Source organism: Phaseolus vulgaris, chromosome 3 (genome assembly GCF_051622355.1).
Source record: "Phaseolus vulgaris cultivar YP4 chromosome 3, ASM5162235v1, whole genome shotgun sequence".
Taxonomy (NCBI): domain Eukaryota; kingdom Viridiplantae; phylum Streptophyta; class Magnoliopsida; order Fabales; family Fabaceae; genus Phaseolus; species Phaseolus vulgaris.
The window spans coordinates 8,072,105-8,096,949 of NC_143500.1; the positions used below are offsets into that span (position 1 = coordinate 8,072,105).

Consider the following 24,845-nt stretch of genomic DNA (forward strand, 5'->3'; position numbering starts at 1 on the left):
ACATAATCTCATATCAAATTGGCTTGACTTGGACTTAGGTCAACTCAACTCACCTTGGGCCCAAACCAACTCGACTCGACGGGCTTAGGCCAACCTAGCTCGACCAAGCCTGGGCCGACTCTGCTTAATCAGTGGGCCTAGACCGACTAGGCTCGACCTAGGCTCAATTTGAATTGGTCTTAATTGGGCTAGAGCTAACCTGATCTTGATCGAACTAGGACCCACCTAGGTCTAACCTAACTTGGTTGAATGTGGGTCAACTTGACTCGTATGAATGTGCACCCGCCCTGACTTGTATGAATATAGACTCATCCCGACTCTACTGAATGTGGAATTACCCTAACTCGACTCGACTTGGACCAAAGTCGACTCAACCCAACCTTGACTCAAACTTGCTTAGTTCGTCTAGGCTTACTTGACTCAACTTAGGCTCATGTTGACTTGACTTAACTCTGACTCAGCTCAACCTTGCATGGACCCAACCTGATGTTATCTTACTTGGGTCTGCCTGATCTAGCATTTCATAACTTGAAAATGATCTCATTTAACATAAATTGAGAAAAGTTTTGCAAATATAAAATGAAAAAATCTTGAAGAACTTTGACTAAAAAATAACTTCAATCAAGATCTACTGCAACACATTATCAATATTGATATTTTTAAACTTTTAACAATTATTTAATATTTAAATAATTTTTTGCATTTCATGGTAATTGAAATACTTTATCTACATAAGAAAATTAAAATTCACTAAATTTGAATTATTTTATCCAAACAAAACATTTTAAAAATGAAACAATTTGAAATTGAATCAATTCAAACTCAACATATTTAAATTTCTTAGAATTTGTGAAATTTCCTATCTAAACACAAAACAAATCTAAATACGTTCAGTCTTTACTAGTCAACTACTTCTACAGTAATTTTGTAAACCCTTTTCTATTTTTGGATAAGGTAACACTACACTTTGGTTCACAGATTTTCACTTTCCTCGTGTATCTACAAGCTTCCAAATATATATATAACCACAGTTCTAGAGCTTAAATTGGTATAAAGAATGCTGACATGATAAATGAGTCAACGTTATAGCCAGTGTGCTTTTACTGCTTCAGATTTGGAGTCTTGTTAACAAAAATAGCTACAAAGTTGAAAACAATATCTCATCCACTCAAGCAAATGTTAAATATGAAGATACAAGATCAGAGCTTCAAGTCACTTCCTAAGAAATCACATGCAATTCATGTATAAAAACAGTTAAACTTAATTTTTTTATTTTGATTTGAAGACACATTACAGAAAGAAAATTCCTCTTCACCGAAAATGTTACTAAAATGAAAGGCAATTTACAGTTTTTATGACCAGCCACTACTACCCAGTAACCTCTATTTATGACTGGGAGAGGAAGGAGAACCTGTTGCATGTTACACAAATGGAAAAAAAGAAAGTATTTTTACATGTTAGCAAAATCACCTCATCTATCCCCCACACTAGACACTAAACAGGAGGAAGCTGAGCAAACTAAAACCTTGATCAACTTACCCTTCCCACATAAAAAACTTCCCACTGAACCCCATAATGGAGTAAAATCCTTGGCAATAGAATGCACCTGCAATCACTGTTCAGCCGTGGCTGCAAGAAGAATAAGAATTCACTGTGCAGCAAGTAATGAGTTTGCCTCTCTTTGGTCCAGCTTAAAACACATCACGTGTCTTGTCAGGCTAGGCAAGCTGGAAGGGATGTCAAATATGACCTGTGCCCTTAGAGTACTGTGCATCCCTTCACATATTACACATGTCTTGTGAGGGAGCTTCAATAAGAAAGAAGATCAAGAGTGCACATGGTAGGAAGGAGCAAAATAAAGACTAGAGATTGAAAGATTCTGAGTTTCACTCGGGTCATGAGAGAGGGTGGAAAATGAAAAAAGGGTCATAACATTTTCAACAATTTCTCAAATTTATTGTATTAAGCATCAGATGATATTTTGCCCCCAAGAATTTTGAACTTGTTCAATACTGGTTTTCCCTCTTTCAGCCAATGCCAAGTCAAATTTGATAAATAAAGGGATTGAGGGCCTCTTTAACTTCCAGAGTTCAAGCAACAGATACAATTTCATATCCCTTGAATTCTCTCATTACAAAATTGATTAGTTCTGCAAGTCTTATTTACTAGAGTGAGGTAATTCATCAAATAAGACAGTTAGTTATACCATATGAAGAATAATAGAATCATATTCTTATGATGGCATGGCACTCAAAACAATCAAAATGAACAGTACATGATCATGCGGCAACAAAAGGCACCTTTAGGATCTGAATCTGATCAAGCAGTGTCTACTAAAGATGGAAGTGACCTGTGCCGGAATAGCTTCACTAATGCTCTGCGTTCACAATCCTGCATAGATAGGTACTACATGAATGCCTTTCAAGCAACACCATAGAGCAAAAACTTAGTTATTTACAAAATAAAAATTCCACTCCTTTTATTTTTCTCAATGGGAGGAAAGGAGAGGAAGAATGTGTTCTTGAATTAACAGGATAGAACATGACCATTAGGTATGCGAGGCTGCAAAAACCTACATGACTTGCAAAGGCTCAAAGAGAATCAGGAAGTTTTATGCAGTAAACAATTTTTATAAGTTATCATAGAAAACCCTCAGTTTAGCAATGCACTGAGTAAGTGTGTGTAAATGTCGTGTAAAAATTCACCTTGAACATATATAGCTGAAATGGTCTCTCTGGATTCATTCTCCTGAGTTTCAAATAAGTATAAGCAAAGCTTAGTTGATCACGAGATGTAAATCGATCAACTTCGTTAAACCAAAGACATGAAAATAAATTTGACAAGGGTGTATGTGCCCTGATTATGAAGGAACCCTCGGGAACATCTGCAAGGTGAAAGACTCAATAATTGGAATCTTATTATGCACAAGGAGAGGCAACAGGCATTTCACAATAAACAAAGATGAAAAGGGTCTCACAACTCGGAAGAGGATCATTTGGCTTTGATGGGTCAACCTTAGGGAGGCCATCAGACTGATAAAAGTTAAACTGTTCATCAATTGCTGTATGGTTGTATTTATTTAAACGCTTATTTTGGAGTACCTCCTCCCAAACATTATGGCGATCATAGTGATTTGAGATGGCATATTCTGCCTTCCTTCGCCACAAAAAATATTCAATAATCAGCATAGGGTCAGAGTTGAGACGCATCTTGCTGTCAAGCCAAATTGAATACCTACCAAGCAATGATTTTTAAACATGAAAATGAGGAATAGAAAGCCAGAAAAGTTGGATACTTGAGCAGATTGCTAGGACTACCTAGAATTTGGGAAGAGGCGATGTGATAAAAATTTTGGCACCTTGCCAGTTCTCCGCATGTCTTCAAATGGCAAGTTTTTTACAACAACAATTTTCCACAAGCCTATGTGGCCTCTCTCATCAGGTCTGTTTCCTTCTGATGAGAGTTTGGATAGTGTTTGATCATCCAAGAACATAACAAAACAAACATTGTCCTTTGAATATTGACTGATCTGCAATGTAGCAAAGAAACATATAGTACATTCTCAGCATAAGCTTTATAAATCGAAGACAGAACTCATTAATGATTAATCTATGATGAAATATTATAATCACATAATTTACGTAGATAATTAAGTTTCAGGGTTCTACTACTTCGTAGCATAAAATTTAGCAAATGTGATCAGAAAAAAAAAATATTGTAGAAATACTAATTTGAAAGAAAGACTGTACACTTATAAACGAATACATGATCCATTATAATCAACTAAGGAGATGTTTTAAGAAAACCAAACCAACCTAATCACAACAGATTTGACTCAAATGTAAAATTTGGGGAACGAACTTTCTCATTTGTGAGAGGTCCAAGTCTCTACATTCTATAAGTCTCTCCCTCCTATTAGTTTCTTTATTATATTGTTTGATTGCACTGCTTATTACTACTCTACAAAAACTAGGACAGTGGGAGGCCGATAAACAGAACACATGTAACACAGATTATATGATTCTGACTTAATATATTTGCCATACATATTACTTTTCTGGCTCCAATGATTAAAACTTTCATCACTTTATTAGACTAACAATTTCATTTTTTGGTTTTATTTCACCATGTTGATCAAAGAAAAGTTTTTTATTTTTATTATGAATAATGTACACAACAACAAAAACATATTATAAAAGGATTTGCAGATTTACCAGTCTACTTGTAGGCCTTCGGAGGAAATCAGAGCTTCCAAAAATGCATGAAGAAACTGCAACCTTACATTTGTACATATATGCCTTATCTTTATCATTTATATCAAATCCAGTGCTTGGATGTCCTGGAGGCCCTTTGACAAAGCCACAATGAAGTGTCTGATTTTTTGCATAAAATGAATTTTCTCTTTCCTCTTGAGTCTGATGTCCTCCAAATCGAGGTTCAAATAAATCATTTTTGGATGTTCTTTCTTCGTGGTCAACATACTCCAGAGAAAACCATGTGGAGTTCATATAACTTTTGGGTTCAACAAGGCCATCTACTGATTCCAGAAATCCAACTTCACAAGGAAAATCTGAAGGATTTATAATCAAGGACAGTATTGGGGGCAAAAAATTTAGTTAATAGTAGCGTCAGCTAATGAGGAACATGTAACTTAATTGACCAAATTCAAATATTAGCAAGTGATGTGATGGAAACCCATCCAGCCACAACATCCACAAAAATAAAGAGGTTGAAGACCTAGAGCCTTGACCAAGAGCTACTATCATCATAGGTCAAGCCTTAGTATGTAATAAATTGTACAAAGTAGATTAGGATATTTTTGAGCCCTGTATTTGGGCCAAGTAGTCTAGGACATTTGGGCCTTGAGTATTAGATGAGTTTAGGTAGGGTTTCAATTGGGTTCCCAAAGGCCCAAGAGAAATCTTATGCTAGTTCTAGGGTTGAGAAGGTGCATGCTTGCCATGTTTTGAGCACATGCTCAAATGTGGAAAACATGAGTGGGCAAGTGACAGTTGATCCCCTTCATGTGCCACATTATCAAGGGAATTTGAATGCATATTTCCCTTTCCTTTACCCTCTCATGGCCAGCCAATACTCTTATAAATCACTTTGGAATGAGTAATGAAATGCTGCTCATTTTGGCACTCTACTTGTTCTTGAAGTCCTCTTTGGGATAGAATCCTAATTTGACTACCCTTTAGCTTTCTTCCTAGAAAAGTTAGCGTCACCTCTCCTCTAAGATTCCTTTCCACCTTCCACTTCTCCCACCGAATTCTCCTCCTCCTCATAGCTTCAGCACACTCCATTCCCCAACTCCAATCCATTGAAGGTCTATGCAAGAAGAAGGATGCTATCATGATGCAACCATGGCGTAAAAAACCCCAAAGGCTTTTTCTTTTGTCATTTAACTCAGAAAACACCATTGGCATTTGAGATTTAAATATAATAAAAAAAACAACAAATGCATAATAACACATCACTTTGAAAATGCTAATTATCATAATGTCACAGCAACAACATCAACCAGATGTATAATCAAGTTCTGCCAGCCAAACGAATACAATTCACAAAACACAAAAAAACCATTTTGCTTGGTGCTGATAACAAAATTGTATATGCCATTATCCCAGAATGCTCCACTATCCCTATGACAACTTGTTCTTGGTCTTGATGCTTACTCCAACAGCCATCTGAGTAGCTTCTGATTCTTCCACTTTGTAAATATGCAAAATTCATCCACTATTGATGTTTCTGATTTATCGTTTCACTATTAATTTTTCTAAAAATAATTTCTCAACAAATATTCATTTAGCAACATGGGAGAGGATGAAGCAAAGAAATATAACTGAAATTTGACTTTAAATTCATAAAACATAATTTTAAGATAACAAGGAGCAGGGTAGTGACTCTTACGCTTTCGGCGCTTCCCTTTAGACATCATTCCAACATCAGATACCACAATATTTTCTTTAGGTGTCTTTGCATCATCAGATAACACAATATTTCCTAGTTGGTTAGGTTCTTCTTGCAGAATGATGGGTACTGTTGAGAACTTGGATTCCATTTTAGCTGTAATGAAACCATTGTCAAGAAATACAAAAGGTGAAAAATCAGCATGTAAGATTTCTCTGAATGAGGGCCAGTGGGAAACTATTTGAATATAACCATACAAATATCAATGGAAAAGACACATGTATCTGTCCTCACCTTGAAAAAACATCTTCAAACCATAAAGTGTTAGTAGAATTGAAATGAGTGCGGTTAGAAGGAAAATCCAGCGTGAAAGCTTGTGTTTGGTAATCCGACCAAATCTTCGACTGCGACGTAAAGCTCTAGAGCCATGATCGCTTTTTCCAAAAGAACTGAAAACTGCATCGATGATGCCCCTTCTCTCGGTCAACAATTCACCATTGGTTCTATACAGAGCCATTCCAAAGCACGTCCCAGAATTCAGACACAGACAAATTCATCTGCAGAAGTATGTCATTTCCAACGTCTAAGTCACACCACAAATCACCCATGTCGCAAACTGAAAATCTTGTGTAAACTAAACTCATACATGATACAATATATATGCTTCAATAGTACACATTTAGATGTTAATACAGGTATCAAATATGACAACCTTCAATTTAAACTAATAATTGACAAAGGGAATGAAGTTTATAAAATCACTATTAATAAGAGTGATAATATAAACAAAACATAACAAGGTCAAGCTAAAAATTTCTCAGTCACTCTTCTAGCCCCTCCAAACCAGCTGGTATGAGAGGGAAAGCATTCACTTAATTTGTCATTACCTCATAACAATCAAATCAAAGAACAAAAGTGATTCTATCACTACCCCAAAAATTCCCATTTATTTTGGAAACCATGTCATTAACCCACCAACAATTGATTATCCATTGAAATTTTAAATATCACAAAGAACAAAGAATCGTATACAAAAACTAAACAAATAAATATACATCCACTCCCAATGATAGATAAACAAATTCAAGCTCTAAGGAAGAAAGGAAAACATGGGAAGGCCACAACTTACAGGGGATTAACCAAACTAACAATGCAGAACACAAAATCTTCCCAAGATAAGATCTTTTCAGGAGGAACAATTCCAAACAGTGGTACGGTCGAAATGATTGGGTGACGCTGAGATCTATTAAGGGTGATACACCGCCGGAGCATAAAAGCAAGTGGGGTTGTGATGCGGTGTCGCTTTACGAATCACACATCAGGATCCGAACTTTGGTTATTGCAAAGTTTGCATTTTTCGTTTATTTGCACTTTGTGTGTGTTTCAGGGCTTCCGACACCGACAGTGTAACGCACCGTTTTTGGTGGATGTGTGGGTAATTCTTTCGATCTATCTATAGACTATTATTGTATGTGCTTGTAACACGATGATGATGCTTTTTCCGATTCTGTGTTCTCAGTTTTTGTTTCGTTCACATTGCGTTAATGTATTTTTGCGCTTCCTCATGTGTACTAATTCACAATAGCTTTTGTCTACAATTATTAATTGAGATGTTTTTTACTCATAATTGAGATGTTTTTTTTTTTACTCATAATTGACATGTTTTTTTTTTATTCATAGTGGAGATGTCTTAAGTAGTACTGTTTCTTCCTTTACGGTATTTTATCGGGATTTTTAAAAATGTCGTATATAATATTCTAGATTACAAAATTAGTGTGTTATGTTGTTTGAAAAAAAAAAAAAGCAAAGTATTATAATTTTAAATTATTATTGATTAAAAATTAAGTTATAATTATTTATTGTAATGAAATAATTTAGTATATTAAGTAATAATTCTTTCAATTTACCTAATTATATGTATTAATTAACTAATTAAAAACTTAAAAAATATTTACATGATATATATATTAAAAAAAAGTAACTAAATTATAAAAAGATCGTTGAGTTGGTAGAATGGCAAGTCAAGACCCTAAGTCTACCTTAACCATGCATGGATTAGTTTGTCTTGATCTATAATTTATTTTAGATGACATTAGTTGTCCTTTGCTAGAGGCAAAATGGATCAAGTCATATTGAATCGTTGTACTCGGAATGATACTCTTAAATAAGAAACAAAATAGTGTGTTATGAGTTATAACTTTTTACTTAATGGTAAGTGCTTGATAAAACTCTCAAAAAAAAATTAGCTATAAAGCATACTTGACGTATATGAATAGAAAATAACAAGAATCACTACTATATAAATAGTTTTTAAACGAGGCTTAAAAACTACATTTAAAGACGATTTTAGAACCGTCATTGACCCACGCGTCATAAAAAGTAATTCAATTTCGATAAATTATAATTTTACGATAATTATTACACAAAATTGTGGTTATAAGCTCCGTAAAAAGCAAAATGAAAACCTAAAAATAGTTTTAATGACAATTCCAACTTCCAATCGTTGTTAAAAGCTCATGTAAACCTTTATTAATGACGGTCATCAAACAAAATTGTTGTTATAAGGAAAATGAAACAAAAAAAATACCCCTTCATTGCTTTTAACGACGGCTCCAAGTGTCAACCGTTGTTAAAAGTAGGTTGTCTATGATATTTTAGTGATTTAACGACAGTTATTGCGCATTTGTCATTAATTTAAGCTTGTATTGACCATTTTTGTTCAACCGTCATCATTTTTTATGCTTTTTTTTCAAATTTTAGTTATATTTACTATTTTTAGATTTTTGAATATGTACAAAAATTCCAAACAATGCAAGCTTGTGTTATTAAACATCATAACTTAAACATCAAAAACTCAATAAAACATCATAACTTAAATAACAAATTGTATTTCAAAAAATTCAACACTCAACTTAATATCGTTTTAATGAGTCATCTACCCTAAGGTGTTATATATGGTTACAAAATACTTTGACCATATTATTCTAACATACTTCAGTGCTTTTGAGTCTAACCGTTGTGGGTAATTGAAACATTTGAATTAAAAACTAATTTCAATTTATTAGTGTATTAATTGTTTACCTAATCTCAAACTCTATCAATTTCAGCTTGCACAATGGTTAATATTCACTACATCACATAGTAATCGTACTAATAACTTCCATATTGCTTATTGCACTACAAGTAAAAATAAACGTTATTAGATCAATCAATGACACACGTTGAAGGGAGTAAACATATTTAATTTAAATACCTTGAGGTTCATCCAAGTGAACTTTTGTGATCTTGCACTTGGCCTACTACTCAATATGTTATATCAACAATAGCACTGAAATAAAAAGATTTCATGTTATAACACATAACATTGCAATGTAGATGTAATAATCGATGTTAAATGAAGTTGTCTAACCAATCTACTATTTTGTTTAAAATAGTTAAGAGTGTTCTTATGTAAGCAGCAAACCCATGCAACGGTATGATCTTGAACAAATATGATCAATAGTTGCTAATGACGCCTACATCAAAAATTAGTTAAGCTCTCTTATTTCAATAATTTAGTATAACTTATTTAATGAAAATGAACTTACTCGTGGATATACATAGCAATATAAATTTGTTTTCCTCTCTTATTAAGGTATTAGTGATGTATGTTTGTGTTTCTGGTATTTTGTTACCCAATGATTGAATGAGTTGATGGTATAAAAACTCATATGTATATTGTTTCCCCTCATCCAAGCATAATCCATAAATATACATAAATTTTAATAATAACATGATAAATAAGGAGTATAAAGGTTTTGATAAATGAATTTACATCATCCATAATTGCACAATTGTTATGTTCAACTCCTGATTGTCATTGCAATCTCAGATAAATCACACATGTGTATGTACAATGGTACATCACTGCCTCTGGCAACTTGTGCTCATTTAGATAACACCCACAAAGGGTTTAGCCAATAGTGGTTGAGTTGAAAGAAATTTCAAGTTTTAACCAAAAGTAACTAAATGTTGAAATAATACTTAGTGTTTAGAAAAAAGTGATTGTGGTTCAAATAATACTCAATGTTTAGCCAGAAATTGGCTAGGATACAAAAAATACTCATCTTGCATCTTACACATTAGTCTACTAATGTAACTTGATTATAATAATAAAGGATTTAACGTAGTTTAGGTTTTCAAACAAATCAAAATAAAAACATTTAGTGTAAATCTCTCTCTACCTTTATCTCTTTGATTTGCTTATTATTGATCTACAACTAACTAAAGAAGGCAAGTTTTGTTTAAAAATGAGTTTTCCAAAGTATTTTTGACAGTGCATCTGTCAATTTTTTACGATCTTCACAAGACGTTATTCTTACAAGAAAGTTCTTGACAGTGCACTTGCCAAGTTAAATCTTTGTTTGATTGTTTTATCAATAATTGATTTGTGAAAAATTTCAAAAGTTTTAAATACACAATTCAACTTTCTTTTTTTTGTTTATTTTTCAAATAACCTCAATCTCATTTCCTTTTTTTTTTTTCATAAATCAATTTTAACATAATAGATTTAGACATATGTTTTAATGCTTTTATAAATCAAGACATATATAAGGAACTTGAAGACAAGATCGATGAATCAATAATGAGGATAATAGTTGAGATATAACAACGATCTCACAACAACACAAATGATAGATGGATATTGTGAAAATGGACATCATTGCTTATTCAATTACTACTTATTTGACAATCCAATTTATAATGATGCCTGATTTCGATGGATGTACAAAATGCAAAGATATGTGTTCCATTAAATTGTAAAAGTCCTTGGTAATCACAATTAATATTTCCATAAAAGGATTAGTGCAATTTATAAAGAATGGTTTTTCACCTTTATAAAAATGCATTACCTAAAAATGCATTACCTAAGTTAGATATTGACGTATAGATCAATTGCTGATAATACTGATGATTATGTTCAAATTGGTGAGAACACTACTTATGAAGTGCTTAAGAGATTTGTATCAAGTATATACAATATATTTAAGAATAAATACCTTAAAAGGTTAACAATGAAGACATTGAATAACTACTCGAAATAAGGGAAGTAAAAATAAGGGAGGTAAGTGACTTTCCATGTATGTTAGATTCTATTTGAGAATGAATTTTTTTTGAGTCGCTTAAAAAGGATAATTTGATAGAAATAATATGGATAAATTTAGAATAATGTTTGATGTTGTAACATCACAAGACTTGTAAACTAGACATGTTTTTTTTTTTTTTTCTATATGTTCAATAATGACATTAATGTGTAAAATACATCAAATATATTTGTAGCGTTCCGTTTCAGAAAGTCAATAAAATATAGAACACTATTTGGTATACAATATTAATCTAAAAGGAGATGTACTTATAAAGACCACACCTATCCACAAAGAGAAACAAATTATTTGTCCAATAAAAAAATATTTAGAACTTTTAAAATACTTTAACCTTGATTTACAATTGTATTAATCTTGATTTATGTAGTTGATGTGGAAATTATTGAAAAATATATTTGATGTATGCATGATAGTGCATATTAATATATTTGATGTATGTATGATAATGCATATTGTGGAAGATGAGAGATAAATATACTTTATGAATTTTAAATATGATAATGGAGGGAAGAATGTTTTAGTGATGTATCCATTGATCCTTATAAAAAATAATTCTTTTATAATGTACTTATAAAAGAAGACAACAACTCCAACAAAATCTAAGTCATTTACACTATGTTTGCTTCAATTAAGTACTATAGATGACAATGAAAAAACATAAATTGATTTTGTTTGGATCAATGGTACTATGAAGATTTGTGAGGAGATGGATCATTTTCCAATTGCAAAAAAAAAAAAAAAACAAAAAGAAGAAAAAAAAATAGATGACAAATTTAAAAATATCTCATTTATTCTCATATGTATATCACTATGCTGCCAAAATAAATTTATATAATTGATTATGCATATAAAATAATTAATCATATTATAAAATAAAACTATTAAATATATAATAATATAAAAATAAAAAATATTATATATATTTATAATAAAAATAAAATATTATATATATTAATAAAAAATTATATTATAAAGTTTATATACTTATGTATAATTTATAATTAATTATATATACAAATTGGGTACATAATCGAATTGTGTATATATACATAATCGATGGATTAAAGAACTCTATACTAATCCCCTATATGTCTAACTATATAGATTTTATAATATAATTAATTATAATAATTTAATATAACATTAAAACAAATAATAATAGTATAAATATATTTTATAATAATAATAAAAGATATTAATAAATATTAAAACATTAAAAAAATTTAAAATTAAATACTGAACGTACGCTTTCAATTTTGTTTATAATAAATAAATATTTAAAAAATTTAACATTATAACAATTATTAAAACAAAAGATAATACTAAAATTAGATAGTTTTTTTTATAAATAATATGAATTATTTTATAACACTAGAGCAGTAACCAATTTTAAAAAATTCTGGTTGTTACTAATATTTATAGTCAGTGTCTAACTCATTAGATTAAAGATTTCCCACAAATATTGTGGAATTAAATAATTAAATAAATAATAATTACGTGACAAAAAGAAGAAGGGTGGTGTCCTACAGAAGTAACATAAACCTCGTGGTAAGAAAGGCGGCGGCGACAGAGCGGCCAACGATGGCGACGGAGATGGAAGAACTTGTCTCCTTTCTAGCTTCTCCTTCACCACAGGTAAACCCTCTTACACTTCTCTTTCACTTCTCTCTTTCTTCCCAAACTCCTATTTACCGTTTCTCACGTGCGGTGGCGTTACGGTTTCTGCTTTCAGATCACAAAAGCCGCCGTCGACATAGTTCGCGGCTTAACCGGTTCCGCCGAAGGCTTGCAGTCCCTCGCAAATTACTCAAACGCTCTCTTACCCGCCTTGTCTCGCCTCTTAACGCTACCCAAGGTAACACGCGCGCTCGTGCTCTATGCTACTCGTGCTACCTAGGTTTTTTTCTCGTAACATAAAACGGCGTGCCGTTTCAGGAGGTTTCGGAGGCTGCGGCGGAGGCCCTGGTGAATTTGTCGCAGAATTCGAGTCTCGCCGAAGCTATGGTTCAATTGGGATTGGTCAAAACGACGATGGATGTTTTGTACAAGCCCGAGTGCGTCATTGCGCAATTGCTTGTCATGCTTTTGGTCAATCTCACTCAACTCGATGCTGGTGTCGCTTCCGTGCTTCAGGTGCTTGCTTTTATTTATCTGAACACAATTTTCAAACGGGAATAATGTTTATGTTTCAGACTTTTTATCAATAGCTTTGTTGGTATGATGCATACATATGATCATCGTACAAGCTATGAGCATTTGAAGTCTTGAAAGGAGGGAGCAACGTTAGGGATACATTAAATTAAATTGTAGTTCAATTTTTAAGTTAGGTTGTTTTTGCATAAACTTAACATGATTCTACAGTAGAAAAAAATAAGAGAAAAATGAATTCAACTTCTTCCATGAGTGAAAACCAATTTATACGTTTTAACTGTTATAGAAGTTGTCTCATCTGATTTCTCAAAAAATTGGAGGACATAATTTGATTTTAGCTTATGAGACGGGTTCAATTTCTTTTACCTTTTCATTTTTTCGCCTATAAATATCTAGGATGAAGTTGGTCAAAATAAGACTTGAACAGTTGAATTTTGTTGTAAATCAGTGATTTTCTTGTGATTAACAGACTGAAGATGAGAAAGTGCGTGGATTGTATGTCATGAAGCTTGTTAGATCGTTTTGTAGAACCGCCCATGAGAGTGACGGTGAGTCCCTCTCAACTTAGGATAATTATTATGCTTAATATTTTATGTGAGAAGTTTTTTCATGCCATGTGTGCCTACCTACAGATAATTAATTTTAGCTCATTGGATCTTATGACGAGTTATTGAGTTCTGAATTTTCCTTGTAGGCTGAGGTGAGGCACCCATATTGGGACTTAAGATTCAAAGTTATGGTTTCATTTCAAATTACTAGATAAGAAGTATAGGGACAAAAAAAATGGCTATAAGCGGCTTGAGAAAAGTGAAACTAGAAAACTTGGCTCTCTTTTTTATAATTCATTTTGGAATTTTTTTCTGCACCTTTCGGATGGCTGTTGTGATTGTTGGTAATTGTTCAGTAATTGTAATGCTGATACAGTGAACGCCTTTTTTTTTACCAGATGATGCTTTTGAACATGTTGGTTCAATACTTGTTAACATCTCAAAGCAGCGGGAAGGGAGGAAGCTTCTACTTGACCCAAAACGAGGTCTCTTAAAGCAGATAATTAGACAGTTTGATTCAAACAGTACATTGAGAAAGAAAGGGGTATGTGAAATTAATGCACTCAAAATGATTTATGTTTCCCAGCCTTGGGTATTGGGGTAATGTTTGAATAGTTTTATATTTAATTAAATTAGGAAGTACTTGATATTCAATTTAATGTTGTGATTTTTAAACTACTTTTGAAAAAGTGGGCAATGCCTCAATGGATGATTTGGTTGCTTCCTCAAGAGTTCTTTGCTGATGGGCTGATGCTCAGTTAAGCATACATTACTGACACATGGACTCATGCTACTTTTGAACTTGGTCTTTGTTGTATTGGCTTAAAAATCAAATCTATAGAAGGTGTGTATCATCTACTTTGTTGATCGTCTCGTGGTAAGTGTATGATGTATTGCCACTGTGCAAACTTAAAGCTTATATTGTTTTATAACCCACTTATAGTTAGTTAGTATGGGAAATGTGTGCCTCGAGTCATGTAATTTGTTGGAGTGATTCATTGTATAGTGTGATTCATAGAGTTTGTTACAACTGTTTTATATAGGATATACATGTATCTATGTGTGTGTAGATAGATACATAGATACATCCATCCATAGATACATAGGTAGATAGATAGATAGATACATAAAACAATATTGTTTAAATTAATCCTTGCTATTGTTTGGTTCTTGTTGATTTTCCACTTGATGGAATTGTTTGTGATTATGGTGACAATATCATTGTGTTTGTTTTTTGTTGCTTACTATTTCTAAATGCTTAGTCAACATGGGTGTCTCTATACTAGTCAAATTTTATTGTATGTAACTTTGTTCTTCTGAAACATGTTGCAATATTTGATTGTTTGCAGGTATCTGGAACTATTCGCAATTGTTGTTTTGAAGCTGAGAATGAGCTTCAAAATTTGCTTTTGGTATCAGAGTTTCTCTGGCCTGCATTACTTCTTCCTGTAGCCGGCAACAAGGTTACATGCTATACCTTTTCTTACCTTGAAGCATTCCTTCTGCATATTGAGGAACTTATTTCCTCCCACCTTACCCAATTTGTTTTTAACTACCAACAAAGTGAAGATAAACTATTTTCAATCAAGTGATAGTTGTAGTTTGCCTGATGTATAATTGCATCATGAAGAACTTCTTTAATGTACATGTCTCAATGAGTTAGTCCTTCTCATTATGAGAGGCAAATATAAGCTCAATTTCTTAGAATTCTTTTATTCATTTTATTGTGCTTGGGACTTACAGTAATAAGATCATTTTAGTAGATATCCTTGAAGCTTCATAATGTATCTTCTTGAGTATTGAACTTTGTTTTGTATCAATTGTATTGATTAATTAATTTCTATGCAGATTTACAATGAACTAGATAGATCGAAAATGCCACTTGAACTTGGGACTGCACTCTCAATTGAACGTGAACCAGTTAATGATCCAGAAATTCGTATTCAGGCCTTGGAAGCCATATACTTGATCATATTGCAGGTAAATTTGGACTTATTCCCTTAATTTTTTTTTTTCTTATTGTGTTACATATTAGATCAGACTAGGTTCAAAGAGAAATGTGTCTTGGAATCAGCGTTATCAATATCGGATAACAAATCATATCGTAGACCCCAAAAATCCGTTATAGAGTTATAACGGAAAACATAGCGGGTTATGACGGAAACATTGCGATCAAAGGAAATTATAACTTCAAAAAAATACAAAATAATGAAAAAGACAATCATAATAACTAAAGATTAAATTATGTCTAAAGATTCAAATAACAATAACATCAAATCAAAACATCACAAATTTAAAGTTCAAAACATAAAATAACAACAAAACACAAAAGAAATTGTCTTATGTTTCTAACTATCCGACTCTTCTTCAATCCCAACATTGTCTTCGATATTATCTAATGAGGCATATCCCTCATTCTCTTCTCCTTCAGAGAAACTCTTGTCAAAGTTAAGTAATTTTTCAAACTCAAAATCAGATTTATCATGCAATTTATTCCCAATCCAAATTTGAATCTTGTCTTTACCCTTCCTTGTTGGGGATTAGGTTGCAACTGGACCTTTCTTAGAAGCATGGGAAAAGCAAATGACAATATCATCACCACTTGATGGTAACTTTCTTTTACTGGTTGTTGGTTGCTTGTCTTTGTGTGTAAATTATTGGTTCATAAACAATTGCCCAATTAAAAGTGGGATCATCATCAAAAACCAACTCATTTCCCCCTCTTCAGTGTCATTATCGTCATCTACTTGTCCTACTAACCAGCCATTGCACTAATCAATGTCATTTAGTACAATAGGGTGTATTTCATCCCTAATATTGTATCTTTGAGCAAGTTGTTGGTTATACTTTACGTAAACCAAATCATGCAAGCTTTTGTGCTCTAGTCTATTTCTTTTTTTGAAATGAATCTGCAAGTATAACGTGAACTAATTTCTTTTTACATCCTACAAGACAATGAAATGAATCCTGTCATGAAAAATAATTATTACTTTCTCAAATACACTTCAATTGCGCCCACATTTCGATGAACTACATGTCAAACTTAAAATCTTGATTGTTAGCTTTTGTAAGTTGGGAAATGAGTCTTGTCTTGAAAAATAATTATTACTTGCTCAAATACATTCCAATTGCGCTCACATCCCAATGAACTACATGTCAAACTTAAAATCTTGATTGCTAGCTTTTGTAAGTTAGGAGTTGTGGGCCCATAATTCTTCCACCATTGAGTTATAAAAGTATAAAAAAGTAACTTAGAATGTATATATAATTTATATGTTAATACAATTTAGAAAGTGTTTAACTATCTCACCTGGGGCTATGGTCTTCCTTGATTCTTTGGCAAAGTCATCACCAAACAATTGTTGCACATCTTTACTTGGCACCAACCTCTTGATGAAGCATACAATCGATTTGTAACTTCCAAATCATATTCCATTTCCGGATTAGAATAATAGAACCCTGGAATCTAAAAGTGACCAACTGCATGCAATGGGCAATGAAGTTGACATGTCCATATATTATGAATGATTGTAAATACATCCTTGTACTTACATTCATGGTTATTGAATGACTTCATTAATGTTTCTTTGACTTTCTCCATTGCTTCATATATATAACCCATAACTACTTTTCTCTCTCCATCAACCAAACACAGTACATGAGCAAGAGGAGCCACATGACTGAGAATAAATACAACATGATTCCAAAATGAAGTTATAAGAACAAATTTTGTAGCTTCTTTCCCTTAGCTTCCTTATATTGCTCCATTCATTTGAAGTGAATATTTTTCTCAAATTTCCCTTATCTTGATACAACCTTTGTAATCTTAAATAAGAGGTAGCAAACCTTGTAACTGCATGTCTTACCAATTCTCTCTTATTTGTAAATTGTCTCAATAAACTCAAGAGACTAGAATAGCTATAGATGAAACCAACAAGACTAATTACTTTTTGAATTCGTCTTCTTTATTAAAGGATTCTATCCGATGTCTTCAAACATCAAATCTATACAATGGGCAACACAAGGAGTCCAATAAAGATTGTCTTTTTGCTTCCAATAATTTACCAGCAAAGACATAATTACTACCATTATCTGTGATAACTTGAACCACATTTTCTTCTCTAATCTCCTCCGCAAGGGCATCAATCATCTCAAAGAGTTTTTCTCCTGTCTTCACAAATTTAGAACCATCAATCGACTTCAGATGACACTTCAAAAACATCCCATAGATGATGATCCTGGCTGGAAACATTGTCATCCATTGGATGGAACAAATTTAAATACAACTGTTTGTAACTACTGTGGGAAAATTATGAAAGGAGGAGTTACTAGGACTAAAGAACATTTGATGGCAAAGAAAGACAATGTTGTTGCTTGCACAAAGACTTCCAAAAATGTGAGAGAAGAGCTTTGGAAATTATTGAAAGAAAAAATAGTCTCTTCTTCCATTAATCCTGTATATGGTGCGACATATGATAATATTGAAAGTGAAGATGAAGATGAAATTTCCACCGCCATTGATGGTTCTAAATTTGTGAAGACAGGAGAAAAACTTTGAGATGGTTGATGCCTTTGTGGAGGAGATTGGAGAAGAAAATGTGGTTCAAGTTATCACAGATAATGGTAGTATTTATGTTTGTGCTGGTAAATTATTGGAAGCAAAAATACCTAATCTTTATTGCACTGCCTGTTGTATAGATATGATGCTTGAAGACATAAAAAAGATTCCTTTAGTAAAGAAGACGATTCAAAGATTCCTTTGTTGGCTTCATTTATAGCCATTCTATTTCCTTGAGTTTATTGAGACAATTTACAAATAAGAGATAATTGTAAGACATGCAGTTACAAGGTTTGTTACATTTTATTTATCATTACAAAGGTTGTATCAAGAGAAGGGAAGTTTGATAAAAATGTTCAATTCAAATGAATGGAGCAAGAACAAGTTATACAAGGAAGCTAAATAGAAAGAATCTACAAAAATTGTTCTTATGCCTTCATTTTGGAATCATGTTGTATTTACTCTCAAAGTCATGACTCTCTTGTTCATGTACTTCGTTTGGTTGATGGAAAGAGAAAAACAGTTATAAGTAATATATATGAAACAATGGAGAAAACTAAAGAAACAATAATGAAGTCATTTAATAATCATGAAAGTATGTACAAGAATGTATTTACAATCATTGATAATAGATGGATATGTCAACTTCATCACCCCTTGCATGCAACTAGTTACTTTTTTAATCCAGAGTTCTATTATTTTAATCCGAAAATGGAATATGATTAGTGCAATGAGTGGTTAGTAGGACAAGTAGATGATGATGATAATGACACTAAGATGGGGAAATGAGTTGGTTTTTGATGATGATCCTACTCTTAATTGGGCAACTGTTTATGAAGCTTCAAGTGTTGTAGAACCAATAATTTACACACAAGAGAAGCAACCAGTAAAAGAAAGCTACCATCAAGTGGTGATAGTATTGTCATTTGCTCTTCTCATGTTTCTAAGAAAGGTCCAACTACAACCTTATCCTTAACAAGGAAGGGCAATGACAAGATTCAAATTGGGGTTGGGAATAAATTGCATGATAGTTCTGAGTTTGAAAAGTTTGACAAGAGTTTCTTTGAAGAGGAAAATGAGGAGGGGTATGTTACATTAGATAATATTGAAGACAAATTATGTTGGGATTGAAGCAGAGTCGTATAGTTAGAAACATAAGACAACTTCTTTTGTGTTTTGTTGTTATTTGTTTTGAACTTTAAATTTGTGATGTTTTGATTTAATGTAATTGTTATTTGAATCTTTAGACATAATATAATCTTTAATTATGATTGTCTCTTTTATTATATTTGTATTTTTTAAAGTTATTTATATATACATATATTATATTTCTTTCAACTGCAATGCTTCTGCCATAACCAGTTATATTTTCATTATAACTCTAAAGGAGTTTTGGGGTCTTCGATATGATCCGATATCGATAACACTGGTTCCATATTCAAATACCAGGGAGCATCAATGATTGCTACAACTGATTAAGAATGTTTCTGAAAATCGTGTCAATAATTATTAATCCTTTTTTCGTGAGGGCTATTTACCCTGTCAAGTAATGCATGGCTTCCAGTTGTCAAATGGTGTTCAATTTTCATGTATTTTTATGCTTGGAGGCGAGATGTATTTCTTCTCGGTGCATCAAATTTTTTCCGTGATCTTCCATTGTTTTGTAGGATGCAGGCCGGAGAGCCTTTTGGTCTGTAAATGGACCTAGAATAGTACAAATCGGTTATGAAGATGAGGAAGATCCAAAGGTGATGGGAGCATACGAGCAACTGGGATCCTTGGTAAACATATGGTTCTATAAGTGTTGTCTCTTGATCTCTCTCCTCATCTTTCGCTGTTAAACATATAGCTAATTATCTGCATATTACATGACTATTTGTTTTGCTCAGTTGGTTCACAGCAGCAGTGCGGAGGAACCATCCAGTGAGACCACCGAGTAGTTATTTTGTATTTCCATCAATTGATCCAACAGTATCTCTCCATAAGAATATTGTAATAGTTATTTAGTAAGGTTATGAGGTTAGAGTTACCATTTTTAGAAATATGTAAATCATGCAGCTCGGAATAGTTGGTCAAATTTATTTACACACACGGCAGAATGAGTGGAAGATTCTCTCTTGATGCACAAGTTCAGTTTGCATATTCAGTTTCTGTGTTTGGAATTTTGAATTCTTTAAACTGCAGGCAAGATATAAATCCCGTTTCTTATGTAGCCTGTTTTCCATGGGTTATTATTAAGCATTCATTTGGTGTGGTTTTCGGTTATCTAAACCTTCCTATTTCCCATGTGAAGTGAGAATTTTTAGAATTCTTAATTTTGGGCGAAATTTAAAATTGTAGAAATTTAATTAATTTATTTCTTTGGTAAAATTCTTACATTTTAAAATTAATTTAATAGATAACACAATCAACACCCTTGAAGACCATAATCAACATACCTCCGTGACAACTCCTTATCACTTCATCAGGAAATTCATAGATGATGACATCTTCCTATTTCGGTTAAGATGCGTTTATGAGGATTCCAATCCTCTTCATCTCAGGGCGTTTATGCGTTTCGATATTGTGTTATAAGGGGTCATCTCACCCTCTTGAAGGTCCTCGCTTTGGCAGGTCGGTGGATATTTTCTATTCATTCTATCCTCCCTTCTTTGATTTGTTCAAGGATATCAACGAGATTCCCCCTAATCTTTTCTTTTAATCTTTTCTTTGGATAAAATGACATAGGAGGTCAGCTTGTAGCAACTCCTTGATCTTATCATTTAGAGCCAAAAACTACTCTATATTGTGGTTATAATTTTTGTGATATCGACAATATTTTGCTCTGGTATGCATGTGGTGGAGTAAGAATTTTCCATGGCGTTGCAATAAGCTTATGATTCTAGGCGTCTTCGAGTATTTGGACACGGTCAGTGTTTAAGGGAATGTAATTGAAAAAATGTGGGTCTGCATTGTCTCTTTCGATTTTTGCGACTAGATTGCGTGGCAGGGGCAATCTTTATCTAGAAACTTTCCGCCTAAGGTTTCCTCAATTCTCACCTGGTTTTGGAACTCCTTGAACTCTTCTAATTACATGAACTTAGTTGCTTTATGCCTAAGTTTATCGATGTTTGATGCAATTTTTTTTCACAGGTCCCAAGTTTGAGTGCGGTAACCATATGATGCATAACTACTTCTGGTTGAGGTTTCAAATGTTTAGCGCGACTCTCCCAAATCATTAAAGAAAGGATCAAAGAAATTCGGTCTTTTTTTTTCTAAGGGCTATTAAGGTAAGGTGATATGGTCGGCTAGTAGCAAATTGTGTTCTAAACTTTGCTCCAAGGTATCAAAACATAAATTTGGCGAAAGGTGAGTAAACTAACTTAATGCAACTAATTTTAAGGGAGTTGGGAATATTTGTAGAGGATGACATCGTCCGAGGTATACAAGATAATTTGCGTGACATACACATCGATATGTTCATCAAATTTTTTTATTCCATTATATTGGTTTAGGGTTGAGCTTTTCTAATTTGGGGGAGTGCAATTTCCATTATACCTTTTGTAAAGGGATGTTGGTGAGTTAAGGCGTCTAAAGTGTATGCCCAGGCCAATGGTTAGGATTTGGTGTTTTGGAAGTTGTTGGTGAATGGTTGGGATATTGGAAAGTTGGATCCCTATGTTTGGTGTCACCATGCAGAGGTATGGTCTCGATCCCTTCTAACTTCTTCCTCATCTTTGCATTTTCAGCTCAAAGGGCATCCATTTCTTTTGCGCTCTTTCTCTTAGGTGTCTCCATTTCTCTTTGCAACATCATCAATTCCATCTTATCAACGTGGTTGTCGCGAGGTTTTTTTGTTGCTTGTCGTTTGTCATGTTTCGCATAGTCACCATGTAGCCCGTCAAGGGTTCTTATCCAACCACACAACGAGAACCAAAATATTCTTACAAGGTTGAAACATCTTTGTAGGACCATTGTCTTTGCTTGGTCAACCCTAATCTCTGTTTTGTATCTTGATCTTGGTTAGTGTCTCCGTCTCGTTCACAATCACTTTGATGCTCAAGTTAGTAGATATTCAAAGTGTATGGTTATAAAGATTTGTTAAAAAATGTTTTGACTTGATAATAACTTCCTATTTATACTAGTTTTAATGGATCCATACTTGTACAATATTCTAATAAAGGTCCAATGGATCATAATCGTAAGACGTGTTTAGGTATAATATATTTGTTTAATTATGCTTAATTATAAAAAGAGAAGAGAGTATGTGTCAATCAAACACGTCAAGATAGGTTGTGCATGATTGGGATATATGCTGGTCGTTGAAAATATGTCTTTGGTTGACTTAGATGTTATCGGTAGAATATATATATATATATTTACAAAATATTAAATGTATACCAACAAGATAATTTGTATGATATGTATAACTGATTTTAAAGAATGGGACGGAAGAGTAAAGAGAAATCTTGATAATTTCGTTTTCTATCTTAGTCAGTGTGATTCAAAACCGGAAATTCAATTTGAAATTATGTTTGGTAGTCCTATATTTTTTCTCGTAATTGGCAACTTCAAAGTTTCTCATATTGTATAAGCAAACTATCCTTAAATTTTTTAGGCAGATTCTCCCTGCACCCGATTTTTTTAACTAGCACCCAATCATATATATGAAAAGATCAAATTACCCTTAATAAAATTAAAAAAATACATAAATTGTGATATGCACCCAATGTAAGCACCCAACTCTATTGTTGTTCTTCTTCCTTTGTGCGTTTGTGCGTGAAGCAGCAGCTGCAGGGAGACACCGTCAGCCATCGTTCAACACCGTCAGCCACCTTTGCACTGTTCGTTTGCTTCGCCGTAAGTGAGCTTCATCATCGCAGTTAGAGGGAACCATCGTCGAAGAAGTCAAGGTACCCTTCATCGCCGTTTTTTATCTGTAGAATAGTGGCTTCTAGATAATTTTATCCGCAGATCAATATTGGCTTTCAGATATTTATATTCGCACTTCACTATGGCTTCCAGATTATTTTATCCGCACTTCAATATTGGCTTTTGGATATTTTTGTCCGCACTTCAATAGTGGCTTGCGGATATTTTTATCCGTACTTCAATAATGAGTTTTGATATTTTTGTCAGTAAGATACATTTGACTTGCGGATATTTTTATCCGAAATGTTGTTGTTGTTTTGCGGATATTAATATCTGTATTAGTGTCAGGTACTTGGGGCACTTGGCTTCTATGAAATTTTTCACAACTGTTTTAGACTACATGTGTTATAATTTTTTTTATATATGTTGGATTGAATGTTACTTTTATGAAATGTAAGATGGTGCGGACTAGAGGTGGAGGAAGTTCTAATTTGGATCGTGTGCGTCCAACTGCATCGGTTAGAAGAAAACGGGGTGACTCTAGTACTTCAATTCCAAATGAACAATTTGAAGATTATATTGAACAAGAAGAAGTTGAAGTTGATGATGAAGGCTATCGAGGAGGGCCATTGGATAAGTCCTTACTTGTTAATTATGAACATCATGTAGCCAAACAGTTGTGGGATGGTTTGGTAAGTAATGAAAAATAACTTTTTGTATTTGTTATGTATTCCAGATTATTGATGATATATGTTGATTATTGTAGGATCGTGGTGAGCTAAAGGTCGTTCCACATGGGAGGAAGATAAATAAGTTAGGAGCACCTCATGAGCGCATACAGGCTGCTGTAGAATTGTCTGGCTTAGGTGGTCTGCTTCATGCTAGTTATGAGAGTTTATACCGAAGACTGTTGTGTGCTTTTGTAGAGAGGTGGCATGCAGAGATAAACAATTTTCATTTACCGGTTGGAGAGATGACCATCACTCTTGATGATGTGTCAAATTTGTTACATTTACCCATTGTCAGTCATTTTTACACGCATGAAACCTGAAATTCAGATTCGACGAATGATTTATTGGTAGAATCCCTCCGTGTTGACCGTACATTTGCATCTGAAGAAACAAGACACTGCCGGGGAGCTCATGTGCGTCTGAGTTGGTTAAGAGATGTGTATGAAGACGCATGATTAAGGAGGCAGTGGACTGTGGCTGCCAGAACATACTTACTTCACCTTGTCGGTTGCACTATTTTTGCGGACAAGAGTGCTACATCAGTCAGTGTGTTTTATCTTGGATTTTTTGTTGATTTGAGGCTTACCGGGGGATATTCTTGGGCAGCAGCTGCCCTAACTCACATGTATGAGCAACTAGGAGATTGTAGTTATGCAAACACAAAGCAACTAGTTGGTTATGCAACATTATTGCAGGGGTGAATTTATGACCACTTCCCGTTTATAGGGATGAGACGTATGCAAGCATTGTATTCTGAAGATCAACCTCGGTGTAGGCTGTATGATGCTGGAAAAGGTACTTCAATTGTTGTTGTTCGATCATAGTTGGATACATTGACACCAGCTTCCATTCGATTTTGTCCATACAACGAGCACAGGGAAGAACGTCCATTCGAGTGGATTTTCTTATTTTGTGGTTATTTGAGGCTTGGAAATTGGACACAGTTGCA

General features: G+C 33.4%; 3 protein-coding genes and 1 pseudogene across 13 annotated transcripts; 2 read left to right on the forward strand and 2 right to left on the reverse strand.

Moving 5' to 3' along the window:
• Window positions 1-1,243: 1,243 nt before the first annotated feature.
• On the reverse strand, window positions 1,244-7,509 carry LOC137806441 (transmembrane protein (DUF616)). Of its 11 annotated transcripts, none has more exons than XM_068606565.2 (9): window positions 7,043-7,509; window positions 6,208-6,529; window positions 5,914-6,069; window positions 4,215-4,570; window positions 3,318-3,529; window positions 2,978-3,234; window positions 2,706-2,884; window positions 2,301-2,391; window positions 1,244-1,776 (listed from the first exon to the last, which is right to left on the reverse strand). In XM_068606565.2, the coding sequence occupies exons 2-8, from the start codon at window positions 6,428-6,430 to the stop codon at window positions 2,320-2,322; spliced, it is 1,455 nt and encodes a 484-aa protein (XP_068462666.1). In that variant the 5' UTR covers window positions 6,431-6,529; window positions 7,043-7,509; the 3' UTR covers window positions 1,244-1,776; window positions 2,301-2,319. The 11 variants fall into 11 exon arrangements, with proteins under 11 accessions (XP_068462666.1, XP_068462672.1, XP_068462670.1 ...); XM_068606571.2 differs by having other exon boundaries at window positions 2,978-3,156; window positions 7,043-7,491; XM_068606569.2 differs by having other exon boundaries at window positions 1,244-1,766; window positions 7,043-7,491.
• Window positions 7,510-10,583: 3,074 nt separating this feature from the next.
• On the forward strand, window positions 10,584-11,529 carry LOC150028646 (nuclease). The gene is given in 3 exon segments (XM_090299658.1): window positions 10,584-10,959; window positions 10,962-11,017; window positions 11,425-11,529. Coding segments are annotated over 3 exon segments (537 nt in total).
• Window positions 11,530-12,537: 1,008 nt separating this feature from the next.
• LOC137806445 (ARM repeat superfamily protein) lies at window positions 12,538-20,460 on the forward strand. The gene is made up of 9 exons (XM_068606579.2): window positions 12,538-12,692; window positions 12,790-12,912; window positions 12,993-13,190; window positions 13,678-13,756; window positions 14,155-14,300; window positions 15,106-15,219; window positions 15,605-15,736; window positions 19,982-20,095; window positions 20,204-20,460. Exons 1-9 carry the CDS (start codon window positions 12,639-12,641, stop codon window positions 20,252-20,254), a joined length of 1,011 nt encoding a protein of 336 aa, XP_068462680.1. The 5' UTR covers window positions 12,538-12,638; the 3' UTR covers window positions 20,255-20,460.
• On the reverse strand, window positions 15,793-17,845 carry LOC150028647 (uncharacterized; annotated as a pseudogene).
• Window positions 20,461-24,845: the final 4,385 nt, after the last annotated feature.

Coding starts and splice junctions, on each gene's coding strand:
- LOC137806441 (XM_068606565.2), bottom strand. CDS start 6,430: ATGGCTCTGTATAGAACCAATGGTGAATTGTTGACCGAGAGAAGGGGC. Junction 3,530..4,214: donor GAAGGCCTACAAGTAGACTG/GTAAATCTGCAA, acceptor GCTACATTGCAG/ATCAGTCAATATTCAAAGGA. Junction 3,235..3,317: donor CGCCTCTTCCCAAATTCTAG/GTAGTCCTAGCA, acceptor ATTGCTTGGTAG/GTATTCAATTTGGCTTGACA.
- LOC137806445 (XM_068606579.2), top strand. CDS start 12,639: ATGGCGACGGAGATGGAAGAACTTGTCTCCTTTCTAGCTTCTCCTTCA. Junction 15,220..15,604: donor TTCCTGTAGCCGGCAACAAG/GTTACATGCTAT, acceptor ATTTCTATGCAG/ATTTACAATGAACTAGATAG. Junction 20,096..20,203: donor ACGAGCAACTGGGATCCTTG/GTAAACATATGG, acceptor TGTTTTGCTCAG/TTGGTTCACAGCAGCAGTGC.